The sequence below is a fragment of the Arachis stenosperma genome, chromosome 4 (genome assembly GCF_014773155.1).
Source record: "Arachis stenosperma cultivar V10309 chromosome 4, arast.V10309.gnm1.PFL2, whole genome shotgun sequence".
Classification (NCBI taxonomy): Eukaryota; Viridiplantae; Streptophyta; class Magnoliopsida; order Fabales; family Fabaceae; genus Arachis; species Arachis stenosperma.
Window position 1 is genome coordinate 77,171,205 of NC_080380.1, and position 22,408 is coordinate 77,193,612.

Sequence of the window (22,408 nt, forward strand, 5' to 3'; positions counted from 1 at the left end):
AATCCAGAAACAACCTTTCAGAAATTTTCGAACAAGAGAAGGAGATGGCAGCCGAAATTAATAATAATGCAAGGAGAATGCTTGGTGACTTCACAAAGCCAACGTCCAAATTTGATGGAAGGAGCATCTCCATTCCTGCCATTGGAGCCAATAATTTTGAGCTTAAGCCTCAACTAGTTGCTTTAATGCAACAAAACTGCAAGTTTTATGGACTTCCATCTGAAGATCCTTATCAGTTTTTAACTGAGTTCTTGCAAATCTGTGAGACTGTAAAGACGAATGGAGTTGATCCTGAAGTCTACAGACTCATGCTTTTTCCTTTTGCTGTAAGAGACAGAGCTAGAATATGGTTGGATTCACAACCTAAGGATATCCTGGACTCCTGGGATAAGCTGGTCACAGCCTTCTTGGATAAATTTTTTCCTCCTCAAAAGTTGAGCAAGCTGAGAGTGGATGTTCAAACCTTCAAACAAAAAGATGGTGAATTCCTCTATGAAGCTTGGGAAAGATACAAGCAGCTGACCAAAAGATGTCCATCTGACATGTTTTCAGAATGGACCATATTAGATATATTCTATTATGGTCTATCTGAATTTTCGAAAATGTCATTGGACCATTCTGCAGGTGGATCTATTCACCTAAAGAAAACGCCTGAAGAAGCTCAAGAACTCATTGATATGGTTGCAAACAACCAATTCATGTACACTTCTGAGAGGAATTCCGTGAATAATGGGATACCTCAGAAGAAAGGAGTTCTTGAAATTGATACTCTGAATGCCATAGTGGCTCAGAACAAAGTGTTGACTCAACAGGTCAACATGATCTCTCAAAATCTGAATGGATGGCAACATGCATCCAACAGTACTAGAGAGGCAGCTTCTGAAGAAGCTTATGATCTTGAGAACCCTGCCATGGCAGAGGTTAATTACATGGGTGAACCTTATGGAAACACCTATAACTCATCATGGAGAAATCATCCAAATTTCTCATGGAAGGATCAACAAAAGCCTCAACAAGGCTTTAACAATGGTGGGCGCAATAGGCTGAGCAATAGCAAGCCATATCCATCATCTTCTCAGCAACAGACCGAGAATTCTGAACAAAATACCTCTAATTTAGCCAATCTAGTCTCTGATCTGTCAAAGGCCACTTTCAGTTTCATGAATGAAACAAGATCCTCCATCAGAAATCTGGAGGCACAAGTGGGCCAGCTGAGTAAGAAAGTCATTGAAACTCCTCCCAGTATTCTCCCAAGCAATACAGAAGAGAATCCAAAAGGAGAGTGCAAGGCCATTGATATAATCAATGTGGCCGAATGCACAAGGGAGGAGGAGAACAAAAATCCTAGTAAGGAAGACCTCCTGGGACGTCCCTCAAGCAAGAAGGAGTTTCCTATTAAGGATCCAAAGGAATCTGAGGCTCATATAGAGACCATAGAGATTCCATTAAATCTCCTTCTGCCATTCATGAGCTCTGAAGACTATTCTTCCTCAGAAGAGGATGAAGATGTAACTGGAGAGCAAGTTGCTCAATATTTAGGAGCTATCATGAAGCTGAATGCCAAGTTGTTTGGTAATGAGACTGGGGAAAGTGAACCTCCCTTACTCATTAGTGAACTGGATACCTGGATTCAGCAAATTTTACCTCAAAAGAAACAAGATCCTGGCAAGTTTTTGATACCTTGTACCATAGGCACCATGACCTTTGCAAAAGCTCTGTGTGATCTGGGGTCAGGGATAAATCTTATGCCACTCTCTGTAATGGAGAAGCTGGGGATCATTGAGGTACAACCTGCCTTGTTCTCATTACAACTGGCAGATAAGTCATTGAGACAAGCTTATGGAATAGTAGAGGACGTGTTAGTAAAGGTTGAAGCCCTTTACATCCCTGCTGATTTCATAATCTTAGACACTAGGAGGGAAGAGGATGATTGCATCATCCTTGGAAGACCTTTCCTAGCCACAGCAGGAGCTGTGATAGATGTCAACAGAGGTGAATTAGTCCTTCAATTGAATGGGGACTACCTTGTGTTAAAGGCACACGGCCATCCCTCTGTGACAAAAGAGAGTAAGCATGAAGAGCTTCTCTCAGTTCAGAGTCAAGAAGAGCCCCCACAGTCAAACTCTAAGTTTGGTGTTAGGAGGCCATAACCAAACTCTAAGTTTGGTGTTAAGACCCCATATCCAAACTCTAAGTTTGGTTTTGGGACTATACAACATTGACCTGATCACTTTGTGGCTCCATGAGAGCCACTGTCAAGCTATTGACATTAAAAAAGCGCTTGTTGGGAGGCAACCCAATTTTATTTATTTATTTTTTATTTTCTTGTTATTTTGTGTTTTATTAGGTACATGATCATGAGGAGTCACGAAAAAAAATCAGAAAAATTAAAAACAGAATCAAAAACAGCAGAAAAAAATTCGCACCCTGGAGGAAGCACAGGCTGGCGCTCAACGCCAGTGAGATGCATCTGGCTGGCGTTCAACGCCAGAACAGAGCATCATTTTGGCACTAAACGCCAGAAACAAGCAACATTCTGGCGCTGAACGCCAAGAATGTGCCTAGAGAAGAAAAGCTGGCGCTGAACGCCAGTAACAAGCATAAAACTGGCGTTCAACGCCAGAAACATGCTTTACATGGGCGTTGAAGGCCCAGAATGTGCACCACACGGCGTTTAAACGCCAGAATGGTGTGCAAAGGCAATTCACATGCCTATTTGGTGCAGGGATGGAATTTCTTGACACCTCAGGATCTGTGGACCCCACAGGATCACCTCAGGATCTGTGGACCCCACAGGATCCCCACCTACTATATTCCCACCTTACCTCCTAATCCTATTTTTTGTGATTACTCTTCCCCATGTCACACTTCCCAACACCCTTCACCAATCACCTCAATTCCTCTTCCCAATCACCCCCTTCACCACTCACATCCATCCACTCTTCCCTATAAACCCCACCTACCTTCAAAAATTCAAAAACATTTTCCCACCCATTCCCACCCTAAATGGCCGAACATTCACTCCCCCCTCTCCCTATATATACCCTTCAATTCTACTTCATTTTCACACAACACAACCCCCTCTTCTTCACCTTGGCCGAACTTACATCTCTCCCTCTCTACCATATTCTCTTCTTCTTCTTCTTCTCTTCTTTCTTCTCTTGCTCGAGGACGAGCAATATTTTAAGTTTGGTGTGGTAAAAGCATAAGCTTTTTGTTTTTCCATTACCATCAATGGCACCTAAGGCCAGAGAATCCTCTAGAATAGGAAAAGGGAAGACAAAAGCTTCCACCTCCGAGTCATGGGAGATGGAAAGATTCATCTCCAAAAGCCATCAAGACCACTTCTATGATGTTGTGGCAAGGAAGAAGGTGATCCTTGAGGTCCCTTTCAAGCTCAAGAAAAATGAGTATCCGGAGATCCAACATGAGATCCGAAGAAGAGGTTGGGAAGTCCTAACCAACCCCATGCAACAAGTCGGAATCTTAATGGTTCAAGAGTTCTATGCCAATGCATGGATCACTAGGAACCATGATCAAAGTATGAACCCGAGTCCAAAGAATTATCTCACAATGGTTCGGGGGAAATACTTAGATTTTAGCCCGGAGAATGTGAGATTGGCGTTCCACTTGCCCATGATGCAAGAAAATGTACGCCCCTGCACTAGAAGGGTCAACTTTAATCAAAGGTTGGACCAAGTCCTAATGGACATATGTGTGGAAGAAGTCCAATGGAAAAGAGACTCCAAAGGTAAGCCAATCCAACTAAGAAGACTGGACCTCAAGCCTGTGGCTGGAGGATGGTTGGAGTTCATTCAACGCTCCATCATTCCCACTAGCAACCGATCTGAAGTTACTGTGGATCGGGCCATCATGATTCATGGCATCATGATTGGAGAGGAAGTAGAAGTTTATGAGGTCATCTCCAATGAAATCTACAAAATAGCCGACAAGCCCTCACCCATGGCACGACTAGCTTTCCCTCACCTTATTTGCCATCTGTGTTACTCAGCTGGAGTTATCATAGAAGGAGACATCCTCATTGAAGAGGATAAGCCCATCACCAAGAGAAGGATGGAGCAAGCAAGAGAGACCCTTCACGGTTCTCAAGAGATGCATGAGGAAGCTCATCATCAAGAAATCCCTGAGATGCCTCAAGGGATGCACTTTCCTTCCAACAACTATTGGGAACAACTCAACACTTCCTTAGAAGATTTGAGCCACAATGTTGAACAATTAAGGGTGGAACATCATGAGCACTCCATCATTCTCCATGAAATAAGAGAAGATCAAAGAGCAATGAGGGAGGAGCAACAAAGGCAAGGAAGGGACATAGAAGAGCTTAAGAACATCATTGGTCCTTCAAGAAGAAAACGCCACTAAAGGTGGATTCATTCCTTGTTCTTTATTTCTTTCTGTTTTCGGTTTTTAATGTTGTGTTTATCTATGTTTTGTGTCTTTACTTCATGATCATTAGTATGTAACCATGTCTTAAAGCTATGAATAAATTCCATTAATCCTTCACCTCTCTTAAATGAAATATGTTTTAATTCAAAAGAACAAGAAGTACATGAATTTCGAATTTATCCTTGAATTTAATTTAATTATATTGATGTGGTGACAATACTTTTGTTTTCTGAATGAATGCTTGAACAGTGCATATGTCTTTTGATCTTGTTGTTTATGAATGTTAAAATTGTTGGCTCTTGAAAGAATGATGAACAAAGAGAAATGTTATTGATGATCTAAAAAAAATCATAAAAATTGATTCTTGAAGCAAGAAAAAGCAGTGAAAAGTAAAAAGCTTGCGAAAAAAAAAAGTGGCGAAAAAATTAGAAAGAAAAAGCCAATAGCCCTTAAAACCAAAAGGCAAGGGTAAAAAGGATCCAAGGCTTTGAGCATCAATGGATAGGAGGGCCCAAGGAAATAAAATCCAGGCCTAAGCGGCTAAATCAAGCTGTCCCTAACCATGTGCTTGTGTCATGAAGGTCCAAGTGAAAAGCTTGAGACTGAGTGGTTAAAGTCGTGATCCAAAGCAAAAGAGTGTGCTTAAGAGCTCTGGACACCACTAACTGGGGACTTTAGCAAAGCTAAGTCACAATCTGAAAAGGTTCACCCAGTTATGTGTCTGTGGCATTTATGTATCCGGTGGTAATACTGGAAAACAAAATGCTTAGGGCCACGGCCAAGACTCATTAGTAGCTGTGTTCAAGAATCAACATGCTTAACTAGGAAAGTCAATAACACTATCCAAAATTCTAAGTTCCTAGAGAAGCCAATCATTCTGAACTTCAAAGGAAAAAGTGAGATGCCAAAACTGTTCAGAAGCAAAAAGATACAAGTCCCGCTCATCTAATTATAATTAATATTAATTGATATTTTGAAATTCATAGTATATTCTCTTCTTTCTATCCTAATTGATTTTCAGTTGCTTGGGGACAAGCAACAATTTAAGTTTGGTGTTGTGATGAGCGGATAATTTATACGCTTTTTGGCATTGTTTTTAGGTAGTTTTTAGTAAGTTCAAGCTACTTTTAGGGATGTTTTCATTAGTTTTTATGTTAAATTCACATTTCTCGACTTTACTATGAGTTTGTGTGTTTTTCTGTAATTTCAGGTAATTTCTGGCTGAAATTGAGGGACTTGAGCAAAACTCTGAAAAAGACTGACAAAAGGACTGCTGATGCTGTTGGAATCTGACCTCCTTGCACTCAAAATGGATTTTCTGGAGCTACAGAACTCCAAATGGCGCGCTCTCAACGACGTTGGAAAGTAGACATCTAGAGCTTTCCAGAAATATATAATAGTCTATACTTTATTTGGAAATTGACGACGTAACTTGGCGCTGAACGCCAAGTACATGCTGTTGTCTGGAGTTAAACGCCAGAAAAACGTCATGATCCGGAGTTGAACGCCCAAAACATGTTATAACTTGGAGTTCAACTCCAAGAAAAGCCTCAGCTCGTGGATAGATCAAGCTCAGCCCAAGCATACACCAAGTGGGCCCCGGAAGTGGATTTATGCATCAATTACTTACTCATGTAAACCCTAGTTGCTAGTCTAGTATAAATAGGATATTTAACTATTGTATTAGACATCTTTTGACAGTTTAATCTTTTGACTGTTTAGCCTTTGATTATTCGGTCTCTTGATCATTCAAGGGGGCTGGCCATTCGGCCATGCCTGAACCTTTCTCTTATGTATTTTCAACAGTGAAGTTTCTGCACACCATAGATTAAGGGTGTGGAGCTCTGTTGTACCTCAAGTTTCAATACAATTATTATTACTTTCTATTCAATTCTCTTTTATTCTTATTCCAAGATATACATTGTACAACACCTTGATGAATGTGATGATCCATGACACTCATCATCATTCTCACCTATGAACGCGCGTGATTGACAACCACTTCTGTTCTACTTTAGGCCGGGCGCATATCTCTTAGATTCCCCAACAAAATCTTCGTGGTATAAGTTAGATAGATGGCGGCATTCATGAGGATCCGGAAAGTCTAAACCTTGTCTATGGTATTCCGAGTAGGATTCTGGGATTGAATGACTGTGACGAGCTTCAAACTCCTGAAGGCTGGGCGTGAAGACAAACGCAAAAGAATCAAGGGATTCTATTCCTACCTGATTGAGAACCGACAGATGATTAGCCGTGCTGTGACAGAGTATAGGACTATTTTCACTGAGAGGATGGGATGTAGCCATTCACAACGGTGATGCCCTACATAAAGCTTGCCATGGAAAGGAGTAAGAAGGATTGGATGAAAGCAATAAGAAAGTAGAGATCCGAGAGGAGCACAGCATCTCCACACACCTATCTGAAATTCCCACTATTGATTTACATAAGTATTTCTATCCCTTTTATTTTCTTTTTATTATTAGTTTTCGAACTCATCATAAACCAATTTAATCTGCCTAACTGAGATTTACAAGGTGACCATAGCTTGCTTCATACCAATAATCTCTGTGGGATCGACCCTTACTCACGTAAGGTATTACTTGGATGACCCAGTACACTTGCTGGTTAAGTTGAACGGAGTTGTGTCCACACATAGTTGAAAAAGCAATGAATTTTACAAAATACAATAACAAAGGAATCACAATTTCGTCCACCAATAGGGAGGGTCCATCTCGTAAAATATAACTCCGGTCTCCATCTGAAGGGGAGGAAGAAAAGGGTTAAGAACTGGGGGGTTCTTAGTAGGGTCGAGGGTAGTTAGTTTAGTCAGGGTTACCACAATTCAAGTAATTCACAATGAACTATACAAGAATTACAGAGAAGCATCTAATTACCACAATTCAAAGTAACAGTGAGGGATGCATAAACACAGGAAGGCAATCACAGATAATTTCACCATATCAAATAAAATGCAAAAACACAACAAGGATGATGCATGTCTGGTCCTATCGCAGGTAATGAGCTCATTTGTCGGTTTCGACCCGCGCCCGACGCAATCCGATCCGCAAGTCAGATAAGGCATTCCAGTGGCATAACCTCTGCAAGTTCCTACTCCTTGCAGGCGCTGATTCTCCAGCTGAAGTATGCCGAACATGACCTCTGCAAGTACTTGCAGGCGCTGATTCTCCAACTGAAGCATGTACCACTTTCTCCTGGAAGCCATTCCATATACACGGAATTTCCGTACAATTACTCACACATCAAGCCCACGGCTTAACTTTTTCACAACGACACTATAACTATTTACTCTCTGTCACCCTCTTGTGACCTTTTAATTATTTCATAATCACACGTGCCGGTTTGTCTTCTCTCTTTCTTTTAAAACCAAAACTAATCCCCCTTTTTATTTTCAAATCAAACTTAAACATAGTACTTTTTCAAAATAAATCAAAAATCAAATAATACCATTTCTCAAATCCAATCTTTTTCTTCTAAATAAATTTCAAATCAATTCTTAAGATTTATAGCAAAATTTCGGCGGCACCTCCCCTAAAATCCGGACTCTGCCACCCTTCTCGGGTTCCATCCAAACCATTTTTCACACTCTTTTCAAATCATTTTCAATAAATCAAACCGGCAACTTTTAACATTTTCAAATTACCCTACCGTAATCCAGAAATCACAATCATCAGAATAACTCAGTTCCTGGCTGCACTTAAACCCTCCAAACCTCAAACTTATCACAAATATCAATATAAATTCAACCGACAAGTAATCACGACATTAATTCACTTATCAAATATCAATTTAACCGATGAAAATTTACCAAAACCCTACCTTCGTACGTAATCGAAATACTCAAAACTCTAGAGAAATTTTTTGACCGTGCTGCTGAAGGGAAAAACGTCCGGAATCCTCCGTACCTCCTAGAACTCCAGTTGGCCAAGCTCAAGGAGTAGGGGAGCTACGTCACCATCGATTTCCATCGGACAAAGGTAACGCCAACACGTAGAGGAGGAAGATACGGACACTTTTACCGGATTAGATTTTTTATTGGAGTTACGGATCGCAAGAAATCGAGACCGGAAGGTTAGAGGGTTTTACGGTTCTCTCTCATAAAGCTTCGGTCTCCCTCTCTGTTCTTTCTTTTTACTTAGGCTTGTGAATGAAAATGAAAGTTAAGCAAGGAAAGTAATTGGTGATGATTAAGGCTTAATGAGTTGTCAAGTTCTTATCTTACATTCCTATATTAAAGCCACGTTTCCCTTTTCTTTGCCTTTCATTCCATGTACATATATATGCAATGCATACAAAAGATATATGTATAAAAGAAACATTAGTAAGAATTATATATACATACATAGTTAAGCATGCAGCCACGTTTTGGCTTTCTTTATCTTAATTCCCTTAAGGCTTCGGCCAAAGGGAAATAAATATATAAATATTATAAATATATAAATATGATAATATAGTAAAGATAATAGTAATAATAATAATAATAATAATAATAATAATAATAATAATAATAATAATAATAATAATAATAATAATAATAATAATTTTCTTTAAATAAGATAATAAATCACAAATAACTCATTATTTAATTTTTTTTAAAAAAAATTTGGGGTCTTACATCCTACCCCACTTATAAAAATTTTCGTCCTCGAAAATTGCTATAAACGAAAATTTTCATCCTAAAAAAAATTTTGCCCTCAAAATTTCCTTTACCTGTAAGCAGGTGTGAGTAAACGGTTCTTATCTTATTTTCTAGTCCTCAGGTATGTTGTGTGTCCTCATCTCGTCTCAACTTACGTATAGCAGTTAAAGAAATACAAGAATGTGACGCACCAGAAACATAAAGTGCAGTTAAGGAGCGAGTCTTAACACAATACTGACCTTGGGTCAGGGAGTCTGAGTACGAGCATCTTCAGCAGTTACTGCAAATACCCTCCCTGGCTGTTGCGATTTAGCTATTCCTTGTACCAATTTTTCTGGACAATTGCTTGCTATATGCCCCAGTTCACCACAGTTGTAGCAGACTCTCAGTCCAAGATAACAAGGCCTACCAGGGTGATTCTTTCCACATTGCCTACACGTTGGGCCCTCCTGACTCTGCTGCTGAGGTTGCTTACCGGTATCCTGTCTTGGCCTATTTCCATTCCCAGTTGTAGAGTGCGTAGGGAAGTTTCTAACTTGTTGGTTCCCTCGCATAGGTACTCCTGGTACCTTAAAATCAACTTTCCGCTGTACCGCATGCCTATGAAAATTATTAAAGTTTCTTGGCGGTAAGCTTGGATGTCCCATGATGAGCGGATAATTTATACGCTTTTTGGCATTGTTTTTAGTATGTTTTTAGTATGTTTTAGTTAGTTTTTATTATATTTTTATTAGTTTTTAGTTAAAATTCACTTTTCTAGACTTTACTATGAGTTTGTGTATTTTTCTGTGATTTCAGGTATTTTCTGGCTGAAATTGAGTGACCTGAGCAAAAATCTGATTCAGAGACTGAAAAGGACTGCAGATGCTGTTGGATTCTGACCTCCCTGCACTCAAAGTAGATTTTCTGGAGTTACAGAAGCCCAATTGGGGCGCTGTCAACGGCGTTGGAAAGTAGACATCCTGGGCTTTCCAGAAATGTATAATAGTCCATACTTTGCCCGAGATTTGATGGCCCAAACTGGCGTTCCAAATCAGCTCAAAACTGCCCAGCGTTAAACGCCGGAACTGGCACAAGAATGGGAGTTAAACGCCCAAACTGGCACAAAAGCTGGCGTTTAACTCCAAGAGAAGTCTCTACACGAAAATGCTTCAATGCTCAGCCCAAGCACACACCAAGTGGGCCCGGAAGTGGATTTTTCTGTCATTTACTCATTTCTGTAAACCCTAGGCTACTAGTTTTCTACAAATAGGACCTTTTACTATTGTATTTTCATCTTTGGATCATTTTCGATCTTAGGATCATCTTTGGACGCCTAGTTCTTAGATCATTGGGAGGCTGGCCATTCGGCCATGCCTAGACCTTGTTCTTATGTATTTTCAACGGTGGAGTTTCTACACACCATAGATTAAGGTGTGGAGCTCTACTGTACCTCGAGTATTAATGCAATTACTATTGTTCTTCTATTCAATTCAGCTTGTTCTTATTCCAAGATATTCATTCGCACTCAAAAACTTGATGAATGTGATGATTATGTGACGCTCATCATCATTCTCACTTATGAACGCGTGCCTGATAACCACTCCCGTTCTACAAGCAAACAAGGCTTGAATGTTTATCTCTTGGATTCCTTAATCGGAATCTTCGTGGTATAAGCTAGAATTGATGGCGGCATTCAAGAGAATCCGGAAGGTCTAAACCTTGTCTGTGGTATTCTGAGTAGGATTCAATGATTAAATAACTGTGACGAGCTTCAAACTCCTGAAGGCTGGGCGTTAGTGACAGACGCAAAAGAATCAATGGATTCTACTCCAACCTGATTGAGAACCGACAGATGATTAGCCGTGCCGTGACAGGGTGCGTTGAACATTTTCACTGAGAAGACGGGATTGTAGCCACTGACAACGGTGATGCCCAACATACAGCTTGCCATGGAAAGGAGTAAGAAGGATTGGATGAAGACAGTAAGAAAGCAGAGAGACGGAAGGGACAAAGCATCTCCATTCGCTTATCTGAAACTCTCACCAATGAATTACATAAGTATCCCTATCTTTATCTTATGCTTTATTCATATATCATCCATAACCATTTGAATCTGCCTGACTGAGATTTACAAGGTGACCATAGCTTGCTTCATACCAACAATCTCCGTGGGATCGACCCTTACTCACGTAAGGTTTATTACTTGGACGACCCAGTGCACTTGCTGGTTAGTTGTGCGAAGTTGTGATAAAGAGTTGAGATTGCAATTGAGCGTACCATGTTGATGGCGCCATTGATGATCACAATTTCGTGCACCATCCCATCCTTGATGCTGCCATCTTATGTTCACAATCTTCCATCAGCTGACTCTTATTGACAAGCTCTGCGAAATTTCGTATCTCCAGCGGGACTAATGAATGCATCAGCTCGTCGCGAAGTCCTCCTTCATACTTTAAACACTTCCATTCTTCAAAATCATCTGGATTTCCTTGACAGATCTTAGAGAATCGGCACAAATCCTCAAATTTCCGAGTATATTCTGCTACTGACATATTCCCCTGCGTCAACTGCATCAGTTCCATTTCTTTAGCATCACGAACAGTTCTAGGGAAGTACTTTTTGTAAAATTCCTCCTTAAAAGTATTCCAGTCAATCTCTTCCACCATCTGCCTTAACAAGCATTGCACTCCATGCCATCAGTGTTCAGCTTCTCCCTCCAGCATATAGGTCGCAAATTCCACGTACTGTCTTTCTGGTACATGTTGCGCTCGCAATGACTTCTCGATACCACGGAACCTATTGTCAGCTTCAGTTGCAACAAGCGTCCCCTTAAACTTGGGCGGATTTACCTTCAGAAAGGTTGCCAGTGTCATAGGGTTATCGTGGTTTTCGGAACCTTCATTATCATTACCATCTCCACCACGCTCACCATTGCGTCCTCTGTTACGATCTCCGTTCCTCTCCCCTAAACGGTCAATTGCTCGCGTAGTAGCAGTTGCTGTTTCACGAATAGCCTCAGCCATGGTGTTCATCGCAGCTATAAAAGCATCCGCACCCCTCGTCGGTTCCTCTACAGGATTTACACCACGCCTACCACATCCTCGTCCCTGTGCAGCCATCAAGATCCTGTTCACACCCAACGTGCAATATTAAGGTGATCAGTCTTAACATTTCAGGCAAAGTGTGAATAGTCTCTAAAATAGAAACACAGCGACAGTCATGCAATTCATATCACAACGATATCCTATATGCATGAGACACAACTCAGAGAATGCAACAAAGCATGGTTCAGTCCATATTCCCAGGCTTTAATAGGAACGAACTGCTCTGATACCAAATTGTAACGACCCAATTCCCAGTAAGTCATGATCATACCAGAAATCAAGTGTCACCAACTTGTTCACATGAAACCTTTACTATGTGTTATTAAGCCTGTAATCGGGTTAGCGTACTATCGAGTTTTGGATAAACTTTTATAAGAAAACTTGCAAGGACAACTAATTAAACATACACAAGCATAAGCATACAGGTACTGTCGTATATATATATATATATATATATATATATATATATATATATATATATCATAAGTTAGCATACCACCCTTTAGAAATATTACTATGTACAAATCAACACTCCGGGCCCTGGTTCATACAGAAAACCTCTAAGCTGGCGCCCGAACTAGCCTAGTCAACTATGTACACCCTACTCTCTCAGTGAGTCTAACCAAAAGTGAGAGATTAACACAAAAGCTAGGCTAATACAAAAAAACTATCAAAAGGCACAACCGCAGCTCCCAGGCCTCAGGTATCATCGTCAAAGGATATCACAACTACATCAGAACACTCCTCAGGGTCCTCGTCCTCATCATCGGAAATCTCTATAATCTCAGGAGGGGCGCTGGCACTCGTGCTACTGGTCTGACCAGCACTCACCGGTCCACTAATAGAGGCGGTAAGCGGCTCCTCAGAAGATGGCTCGGATGAAGATACTGAGATCTGCTCCACTAGGATGTCCTCCTCTGGTACATGCTCTGGAAAATGCTCCTCCATGGGCTCAGGCTCAGGGTCCGCCTGATTCACAGGCTGATCGGGATGCTGGTGAGGCACCGACCCATCATGAAACAGGTGAAATGGAGCATCCGGGTGGAGCCACTGCAATGGGAACTCATAGGGCATGTTGGGGTTAAACTGTGGAGTGTCAATCGGGTGATGGAAAGGATGATCACGCAGAATGTACATACGAGTCCTAATCTCCGCAGCTACTACATAAAACATATGCTGTACAATATCCTCGTATATATAGGGAGGGTCCATCTCGTAAAATATAACTCCAGTCTCCATCTGAAGGGGAGGAAGAAAAGGGGTAAGAACTGGGGGTTCTTAGTAGGGTCGAGGGTAGTTAGTTTAGTCAGGGTTACCACAATTCAAGTAATTCACAATGAATTATACAAGAATTACAGAGAAGCATCTAATTACCACAATTCAGAGTAACAGTGAGGGATGCATAAACACAGGAAGGCAATCACAGATAATTTCACCACATCAAATAAAATGCAAATGCACAACAAGGATGATGCATGTCTGGTCCTATCGCAGGTAATGAGCTCATTTGTCGGTTTCGACCCGCGCCCGACACGATCCGACTCGCAAGTCAGATAAGGCATTCCAGCGGCATAACCTCTGCAAGTTCCTACTCCTTGCAGGCGCTGATTCTCCAGCTGAAGTATGCCGAACATGACCTCTGCAAGTACTTGCAGGCGCTGATTCTCCAGCTGAAGCATGTACCACTTTCTCCTGGAAGCCATTCCATATACACGGGATTTCCGTACAATTACTCACACATCAAGCCCACGGCTTAACTTTTTCACAACGACACTATAACTATTTACTCTCCGTCACCCTCATGTGACCTTTTAATTATTTCATAATCACACGTGCCGGTTTGTCTTCTCTCTTTCTTTTAAAACCAAAACTAATCCCCCTTTTTATTTTCAAATCAAACTTAAACAAGTACTTTTTAAAAATAAATCAAAAATCAAATAATACCATTTCTCAAATCCAATCTTTTTCTTCTAAATAAATTTCAAATCAATTCTTAAGATTTATAGCAAAATTTCGGCGGCACCTTCCCTAAAATCCGGACTCTGCCACCCTTCTCGGGTTCCATCCAAACCATTTTCCGCACTCTTTTCAAATCATTTTCAATAAATCAAACCGGCAACTTTTAACATTTTTAAATTACCCTACCGTAATCCAGAAATCACAATCATCAGAATAACTCAGTTCCTGGCTGCACTTAAACCTTCCAAACCTCAAACTTATCATAAATATCAATATAAATTCAACCGACAAGTAATCACGACATTAATTCACTTATCAAATATCAATTTAACCGATGAAAATTTACCAAAACCCTACCTTCGTACGTAATTGAAATACTCGAAACTCTAGAGAAACTTTCTGACCGTGCTGCTGAAGGGAAAAACGTCCGGAATCCTCCGTAGCTCCTAGAACTCCAGTTGGCCAAGCTCAAGGGGTAGGGGAGCTACGTCACTGTCGATTTCCACCGGACAAAGGTAACGCCAACACGTAGAAGAGGAAGATACGAACACTTTTATCAGATTAGATTTTTTATTGGAGTTACGGATCGCAAGAAATCGAGATCGGAAGGTTAGAGGGTTTTACGGTTCTCTCTCATAAAGCTTCGGTCTCCCTCTCTGTTCTTTCTTTTTCCTTATGCTTGTGAATGAAAACGAAAGTTAAGCAAGAAAAGTAATTGGTGATGATTAAGGCTTAATGAGTTGTCAAGTTCTTATCTTACATTCCTATATTAAAGCCACATTTCCCCTTTTCTTTGCCTTTCATTCCATATATATATATATATATATATATATATATATGCAATGCATACAAAAGATAAATGTATAAAAGAAACATTAGTAAGAATTATATATATATATGCAATGCATACAAAAGATATATGTATAAAAGAAACATTAGTAAGAATTATATATATATACATAGTTAAGCATGCAAGCCACGTTTTGGCTTTCTTTATCTTAATTCCCTTAAGGCTTCGGCCAAAGGGAAATAAATATATAAATATTATAAATATATAAATATGATAATATAGTAAAGATAATAGTAATAATAATAATAATAATAATAATAATAATAATAATAATAATAATAATAATAATAATTTTCTTTAAATAAGATAATAAATCACAAATAACTCATTATTTAATTTTTTTTTAAAAAAAAATTTGGGATCTTACATTTATCTTTTATTTAACTTTTTATCTTTCATTTATCTTTGTCTCACTATCATTTTATTACCACTCCCTTAGTGTTTTATGAAAGTAATTAGGAGAATTCTGCACTTAAAGTTGTCTTTCTAAAACTTTTACAAAAAACTGCCTTTTTCGCATTATTTATTATTTTTATTAAAATAATATTTTTAATTAAATATTATTATTTAATATTTTATTATTATTTATTATTTTATCATTAAATTTTCGAAAATTACCTTACTTTAACCTTTAACCTTTAGAATTTACTTTTTACCACCCGTAACTTTTAATATTTCTAATTTAACCACCATAACTTTCAGAAATTACAAAATAACCCCTCAAACACTAAAATAATTACAACCTTGCCCTTTTTAAGATCTAAAAGGTGTTCTTCATATTCTTCATAAATTTTTCAGATTTTTTCTCTGTTTTTACCTGTTTTTTCAGTCTTTTCAGAAACCGATTTTTACCAAAATTCATAATAAATTCTCAGCCACTAAAATCCCATATTTTCTACATGATTTTAACACAAATTTAACCCCAATTTAATGCCTAGGATTCATTTTTCCAGTAGCCCTCAAGAACAACATTCATAGCTTGAATATCATTAAATTTCATCAAAATTTCAACATACTTTCACCAAGAATAACTCATATAAGCAATCAATTTCAAGCATAACCAAACCATATCATAATCACACATCTCAAACACAATCAATCAAGATTAAATTCGTCACACCCTACCTGGTTTTGCTGCTCCTAATTCGGTTAGACTTTCAGGTGGTCCTTAAGCACTTTTTCCTTCTAAATCACATCAAGAACAACTTTAAATCCAAAAACTCTCAACTAATCAAATCTCACTCAGCATGTTAGGAAGTGATTTCTAACCTTATACTTGCTGTAAATTCACATTTCTTGGCCCTCAAGTCAAGTAAAGCATGATTCCAAAGGAAAAACATCAAGAAAACACATGTTTTGCTTGGTTTTCCTTGAAAACCGAATTGAAGAGGGAGGGAGACAGCCATCTCACCTTATTTTCAGACTTGATATGTTATATGGTTATGTAGAGGAAGAAAAGAGGATCATTTTGGTGAAATCGAAATTTTAATTTGAGTTTTAGTTCAGAAGAAATCAAGCTTTGAAGATTAAGTGTTCATGAAAGTTTTTCTCTTTTCTCTCTTGTTATTTTCGGTCAAAATGATGAAATGAGACACACTTGGAGTGTCTTGGGGGTGTAGGGTGAGTTTTGATTGGTTGGCTTAAAGGTGGATTAAAATAATATTAAAATATCTCAGGTGTATAACTACTAAAACTAGGTGTATCGGAACACACGTAAAAATATCTCTAAAAATTCTTCTCTGAGCTACTAGCATAAAAGACACTAGCAACATATTTAATATGAGAATAGATCATGTATGATGAGGCCTTATCATTGCTAAAATCATCAGAGAGTGCTGGTGTTAAGCTGCACCAGTAAACTGTGAACCCGATTAAACCGATTTTCTATTTTTAACTAAAACTGACCAGGTATCCTTATAATATCATTCAAGAAGATTCTAATACTAATATAATAATAATATTATCTTATTATATCTCTTCTCTCATGAATCGAGTCCGATTCGTCAAACTGAGACTATTTACGAAAAACATAATCAAAACTCTTAACCGATACGGTTCAAAAACTGGGTTCTTCGTGACTACGTTATCGAGCTTGCCTCAGAAAAGGTTCTATCTTAAAGATGACATAATGACAATGAGGATTGAGATACTTGATGATATAGCAGAAGTTCTCCCCTTACTGATCTTCCGGAAAAATCCGTATTTCCAAAAAAGATCTCACGTACATGAAAATCGGGGTTGTTACATTCTACCCTCCTAAAAGAAAATTTTGTCCTCAAAATTTAACATGCGCATAAGAAGTTATAGTATTATCTATCACAAACAAAATCATAGTGTGGTACTCACCTCGAGTGGAAGAACTAAATGCATTAGTGTTGCCAGCAGTTACGGTAAAAAACCCTTGCTAGTCGTTGTGGCCTAGCAGGATCTCGAACAAACCTTTTTGGGAAATTCCTCGATATATGTCCATAATCTCCACAAGAAAAACAAGTGTGTGTCCCATATCTACAAGCTCTGTTACCATGATCCTTCCCACACCTTGAGCAAACTGAAATATCCTGAGTTTGCTGAGGTTGACCTCTTTCTTCCTCTCCCAAATTATAGTTGTTGTGGTTGCCATTGTTATGAGCGAGAAAGTTACGATTCCGTTGATTTCCATTTTGGCATTGAACTGACCATTGGCCTTAAAGTTACGACCTTCAGGGGCTAGATCATGAATAAAGTCTCTTCTTGAGGCTTTGATGAATGAAACTCTCGCGCGATCTAGAATTTTACAAATAAATTCCCGTTGTAAGTATAGCTTCTAGACCGACAAGAATTCCTTTCTTACAAAAGTTTTGGTTGTCACAAGTAACAAACCCAATAAAATTTATAAACCGAAGTATTCAAACCTCGGGTCGTCTTCTCAAGGAATTGCAGGGAGGTGTGTTTATTTTTGGTTATGAAAAACAGTGTTTTTGGGTTTTGAACAAGAGAAATAAATTGCAGGAATAAGTAAATCAATAACTAAGAAAACTCTTGGCAAGGTATGAGAATTGGAATTTCTATCCTAGTTATCCTTATCAGGTGTGATGAGAATTAGGTTTTAATCCCACTTAATTATCCCTTATTAAATAAAGGAAAGTCAAGTGGACTAATTAAATTGATCCTCGAGTTTCAGTCAACTTTTAGAGTGATCCAAATTAATTAGCAATTGCCAATTTCAACCATTGCTGAGTTTGATAACTCAAGTATCACCAATTACTTAACTAAAGCCAAAAGGGAAGAAAATCTACTCGAATGAAAATAATTTAGAAAGAGCCCAAGCATCAATAACATAAATTAGAAAAAACAATCATAAGTCTGGAATACCTGATATTGTATTATATAGGAAATCAATCTAAACATGAAGAGTTAATAAACCAAATTGAGAAAATAAATAAAAGAAATATTGAACCTGTAAATGAAGAGAAGTAGTCTGAGCATAATAAAAATCCTAAATCCTAATCCTAATTTCTAAGAGAGAGGAGAGAACCTCTATCTAAACACTACATCTAATCCTAAAATTATGTATGAATGTATGATGTATGACGTATCTCGATGAATGGATGAATTTCCCAATTTATAACCTTTAATCTGTGTTCTCTGGGCTTGGATCTGGACCAAAATACGGCCCAAAATCATCTTCAGTGCATTCTGCAATTTCTGCAGATTGCGCAAGTCACGCGTCTGCGTGGGTCACGCGGTTGCGTCATCTGGAGTTTTGCTATTCTACGCGGTCGCGTCAGTCATGCGTCCACGTCAGTTGTGTTTCGCACGAGTCACGTGTTTGCGTCATCCATGCGCTCGCGTCGATGCTCTTTGCGCTAAGCACGCGTCCGCGTGGGTCATGCGTTCGCGTCACTTCCAGTTTCTTCAAAAACTCCATTTTGTGCTTTCTTTCCATTTTTGTATGTTTTCTTTCCATCCTTTAAGTCATTCCTGTCCTATAAAACCTGAAAGTACTCAACACACAAATCACGGCATCGAATGGTAATAAAGGATAATTAAATTTAATATTTTTAAATCATAGGAAACATGTTTTCTCATATGTCATATCATAAGAAAGGAATTGTAAAACCATGCAAATTTATATGAATAAGTAGGTGAAGAGTTGATAAAATCATTCAATTTAAGCACAAGATATATCATAAAATAGTGGTTTATCAACCTTCCCACACTTAAACAATAGCATGTCCTCATGCTAAATCCAAGAGAAAAGAGTAAAGGTAAAATGGTGGAATCATATTTAATGCAATCTATTCTAAATGCAACTACCTAAATGAGTCATGCAATTCTAGTTATTATTCACCTATATATAAGGCTTACATGTAGTTAAATTAATTCATATCTTCAAGGAATCATATATGTACAATTAGTGCCAAATCATATTAAAGCACAATTACAATTGAGTTGAGTTAAGATAGTTCACAGCTTGCAAGACAATTAATAATTAAACATGGACATATGAGAATGAGCTATTGAACCTTCACTGGATTGTGTGTTTACTCTCTAGTCACTCAGTGTTTGGGGTTAAGCACTCTCTTCTTTTCTAGTCATGCTTTCTAAAACTGTTTTTCCTCTAATCAATCAACAATTATTGAATATAGACATACAAAAATTATGAGGTCTTTTCCTAGGTTGTAATGGGGCTGAGGAAAGGGTAAGGATGTATATATAAGGCTAAGTGAGCTAACAAAGTGAATCCTTGACTAGTCTAAGATCTCACCTAACATATACATATTTTATATAACTTCATAATTCTTCACCTAGCTATCCAGACCTTTCCACTTTTGTGTTACAAGCTCATGCATTTTATTTTTGACTTTTGTCCCATGTGCATTGATTCTTTATAATTGCATTCGGGGTAATTTTTGTATCCCCTTATTTAAATACTAAATATTTTTTTTTCGATGCACATGGTAATTTAATTGTTTTGATTTCATATGAGCATGCTTCCCAAATTTTTGAAACATCTTATTTAATACAAATCCCTACCTTATTTCTGTCATCCCATATTCCCATAAAATTTCCCATTCTTAAATTTTACATAATATCTATCTTAAGCTAACCAAGGATTCAACTTGGGATTTTTTTTTATTTTGTTTTTCTGTTTAAGGCTAGTAATATGATTATAAAATAGAAGAGGATTAAAAAGCTCAAAGGGGATAACAAAGATGGCATAAAAGGTAGGTCTATTTGGGACAAGTGGGCATAAATACAAATAATGGCCTCAATCATCTCTTGGTATGCATCTAAATTCTATAATTGGACATATAGATTAAAACAAAATAAAGATTGCAAACATAGAAAAGAAGTGCGAAACACACAAGAATGAAATTTATGGTTTGATGTAACCACACAATTAAGCTCAAAACTCACAGGCTGTGTGTTCTTCAAGCTCATAAATCATATATCAGTTATGTATGTCATGCAAGTAGAAATTAAGAGTTTCCATTCAACTCAATGTAAATCTTAAGGTGCCCCTTAAAATCTTAGTGTTTCTCCTTGAAGAAATGTTGTTAACTAACTAACATGTAATGCTATATATACAAGGTGTGTGGATTGTTTTAATTTACTAAAGTTTCTAGTTTACTCTTTTATTTTCAATTAAACCAACTTATCATATGCTAAAAGTGTAAACTATACTAATTAATCCACTTAATATATAACTAGTAAACTAAAAGTGCAAATTAAGCTAAAATATCTAAGATATATACAGCCCAAAGTGCAAAATGCAAAAAAAATAACATAAAAATGTAGCAAAAGCAAAAGAAAAATGTATAAGTACTAAAAGATAAAATAAAATAAAATACAGAAAATGAACAAAATAAGATAAAAGAGTCTTATAGTGGTTCACCAAAAGATATGCCAGAGATGGCAACCTCACCACACTTAAATAATAGCATCGTCCTCGATGCTCACTCAAACTGGGTGTGAAAAAGTGTCATCTCTGAAAGGATGGGCTGCCGGTGTCTCAGTGGGAGTATGAAGATCTACAGTCTCTGTGAGTGTAGGAGGAGTGGTCTGCTGAAGCAGAGGCTCTGTCTGTAGAGGAAGTTTCGGATCAGTGGCCTGTAGCTGTTGGTGCTCCTCATGATGTGGTGTAGTGTGCTCAGGTCCTCCCTGCTTAGCCTGGGTACGTGTCTCCTCCTCATGATCGCTCGCCTCCTCCTCAGATGTGTCGGATGGTGTGTCGGGCTCGGAGGGGATGTCGCCACCAGATTGGATCAACAGCTTGAGGTGCTCATAGCGCCGCTTGTGGCGACGCTCAGACCTCTCATAACATCGCCTGTTGTGACATTCGGACCTCTCAAAGTGCTGGTGGTGGTGGCGCTCCATCTGGTCTAAGCGGTCAAAGAGTCGGTGCACCAAAAGATAGATGGGCTCAGGAGCAGGTGGGGTGCAGAGTATGGAGCTGGGGCAGTGGATGCTGAAGGGGCAGCTGAAGACGTAGCTGCCTCAGTAGAGTCAGTTAGAAAAGGAGGTCTGTAGCCTAAAGCCTAAAACTTCCGACTGTGAGGGATGATCTTCTTGCAGTCCACGGCGGATGGCTTTTCATCAGCAACTTCCCAAGGTACCTCAGCTCAGTGACCTAACTGAGTAATCAGGAATGAAACTGGGAGGGTGCCTCTGACATGGACTCTGATCATGTAATGCCGGATGAAGCGGGGCAGATATAAGTCCTTACCCATCATCATACACCAGATGAGGATAATCATAGTAGCTGGCACCTCCGTCTCATGAGTGCTTGGCATTACGTAGTTACTCAGAATCTGCTGCTATAGTCGAGCCTCATCATTCAGATATATTAGCCTGATTCCCTTGGGTACCACTGTGCTCTTTCCCATGACCCATGGAACAGAAGGATCAAGAGTTATAGCCCGTTTCACTGCATCCCAGTCAAATCTCATGAATCTCATATCCTCCTTAGCCCTTTGGTAATCGTTTGGCTGATCAGATTTAGGTGGGAGCTGGAGGATGTCTTCAACTGCCTCCTCAGTAACCTGAATTTGCTTGCCTTTGAGCTGTACTGCATCCAGGGATGTCTTAAAGTAGTTACAGTAGAATTCTCTATCCCAGGAGGAGTTGATCTCAGTCAAGTTTCTCTCCAGAAAGAACCAACCTCTCTGTTTAATTTGGTCTGAAGTGTACTGCTTGAGTTTTTCTAGAATTTTGAGTGTCCTTTCTAGGTATAAGTTCTTGGATTTGGCAAAAACTGGATATTTCAGCTCACAGTATTTGTTTGCAAATTTAACCGGGTTAGCCGCAGGTACCTACTGATCAGCTTTTTCCTGCGGGGTAAAGTTCTTCTCCCGCCAGGAATCATCATGTAAGATGCCAAGGATGGACATAGAGGATTCACCTCTTTTCCTTATGCCAGTGGTTGCTTTGCCTTTTCCTTTGCTTTGAGGGGCAGACATCTTGAAA

At 38.7% G+C, this 22,408-nt stretch overlaps 1 protein-coding gene across 1 annotated transcript; it reads right to left on the bottom strand.

Moving 5' to 3' along the window:
- Positions 1 to 9,309: 9,309 nt before the first annotated feature.
- LOC130975117 (uncharacterized) lies at positions 9,310 to 11,712 on the bottom strand. Its single transcript, XM_057899946.1, has 2 exons — positions 11,363 to 11,712; positions 9,310 to 9,664 (listed from the first exon to the last, which is right to left on the bottom strand). The coding sequence occupies exons 1-2, from the start codon at positions 11,710 to 11,712 to the stop codon at positions 9,310 to 9,312; spliced, it is 705 nt and encodes a 234-aa protein (XP_057755929.1).
- Between the last annotated feature and the right edge of the window lie 10,696 nt (positions 11,713 to 22,408).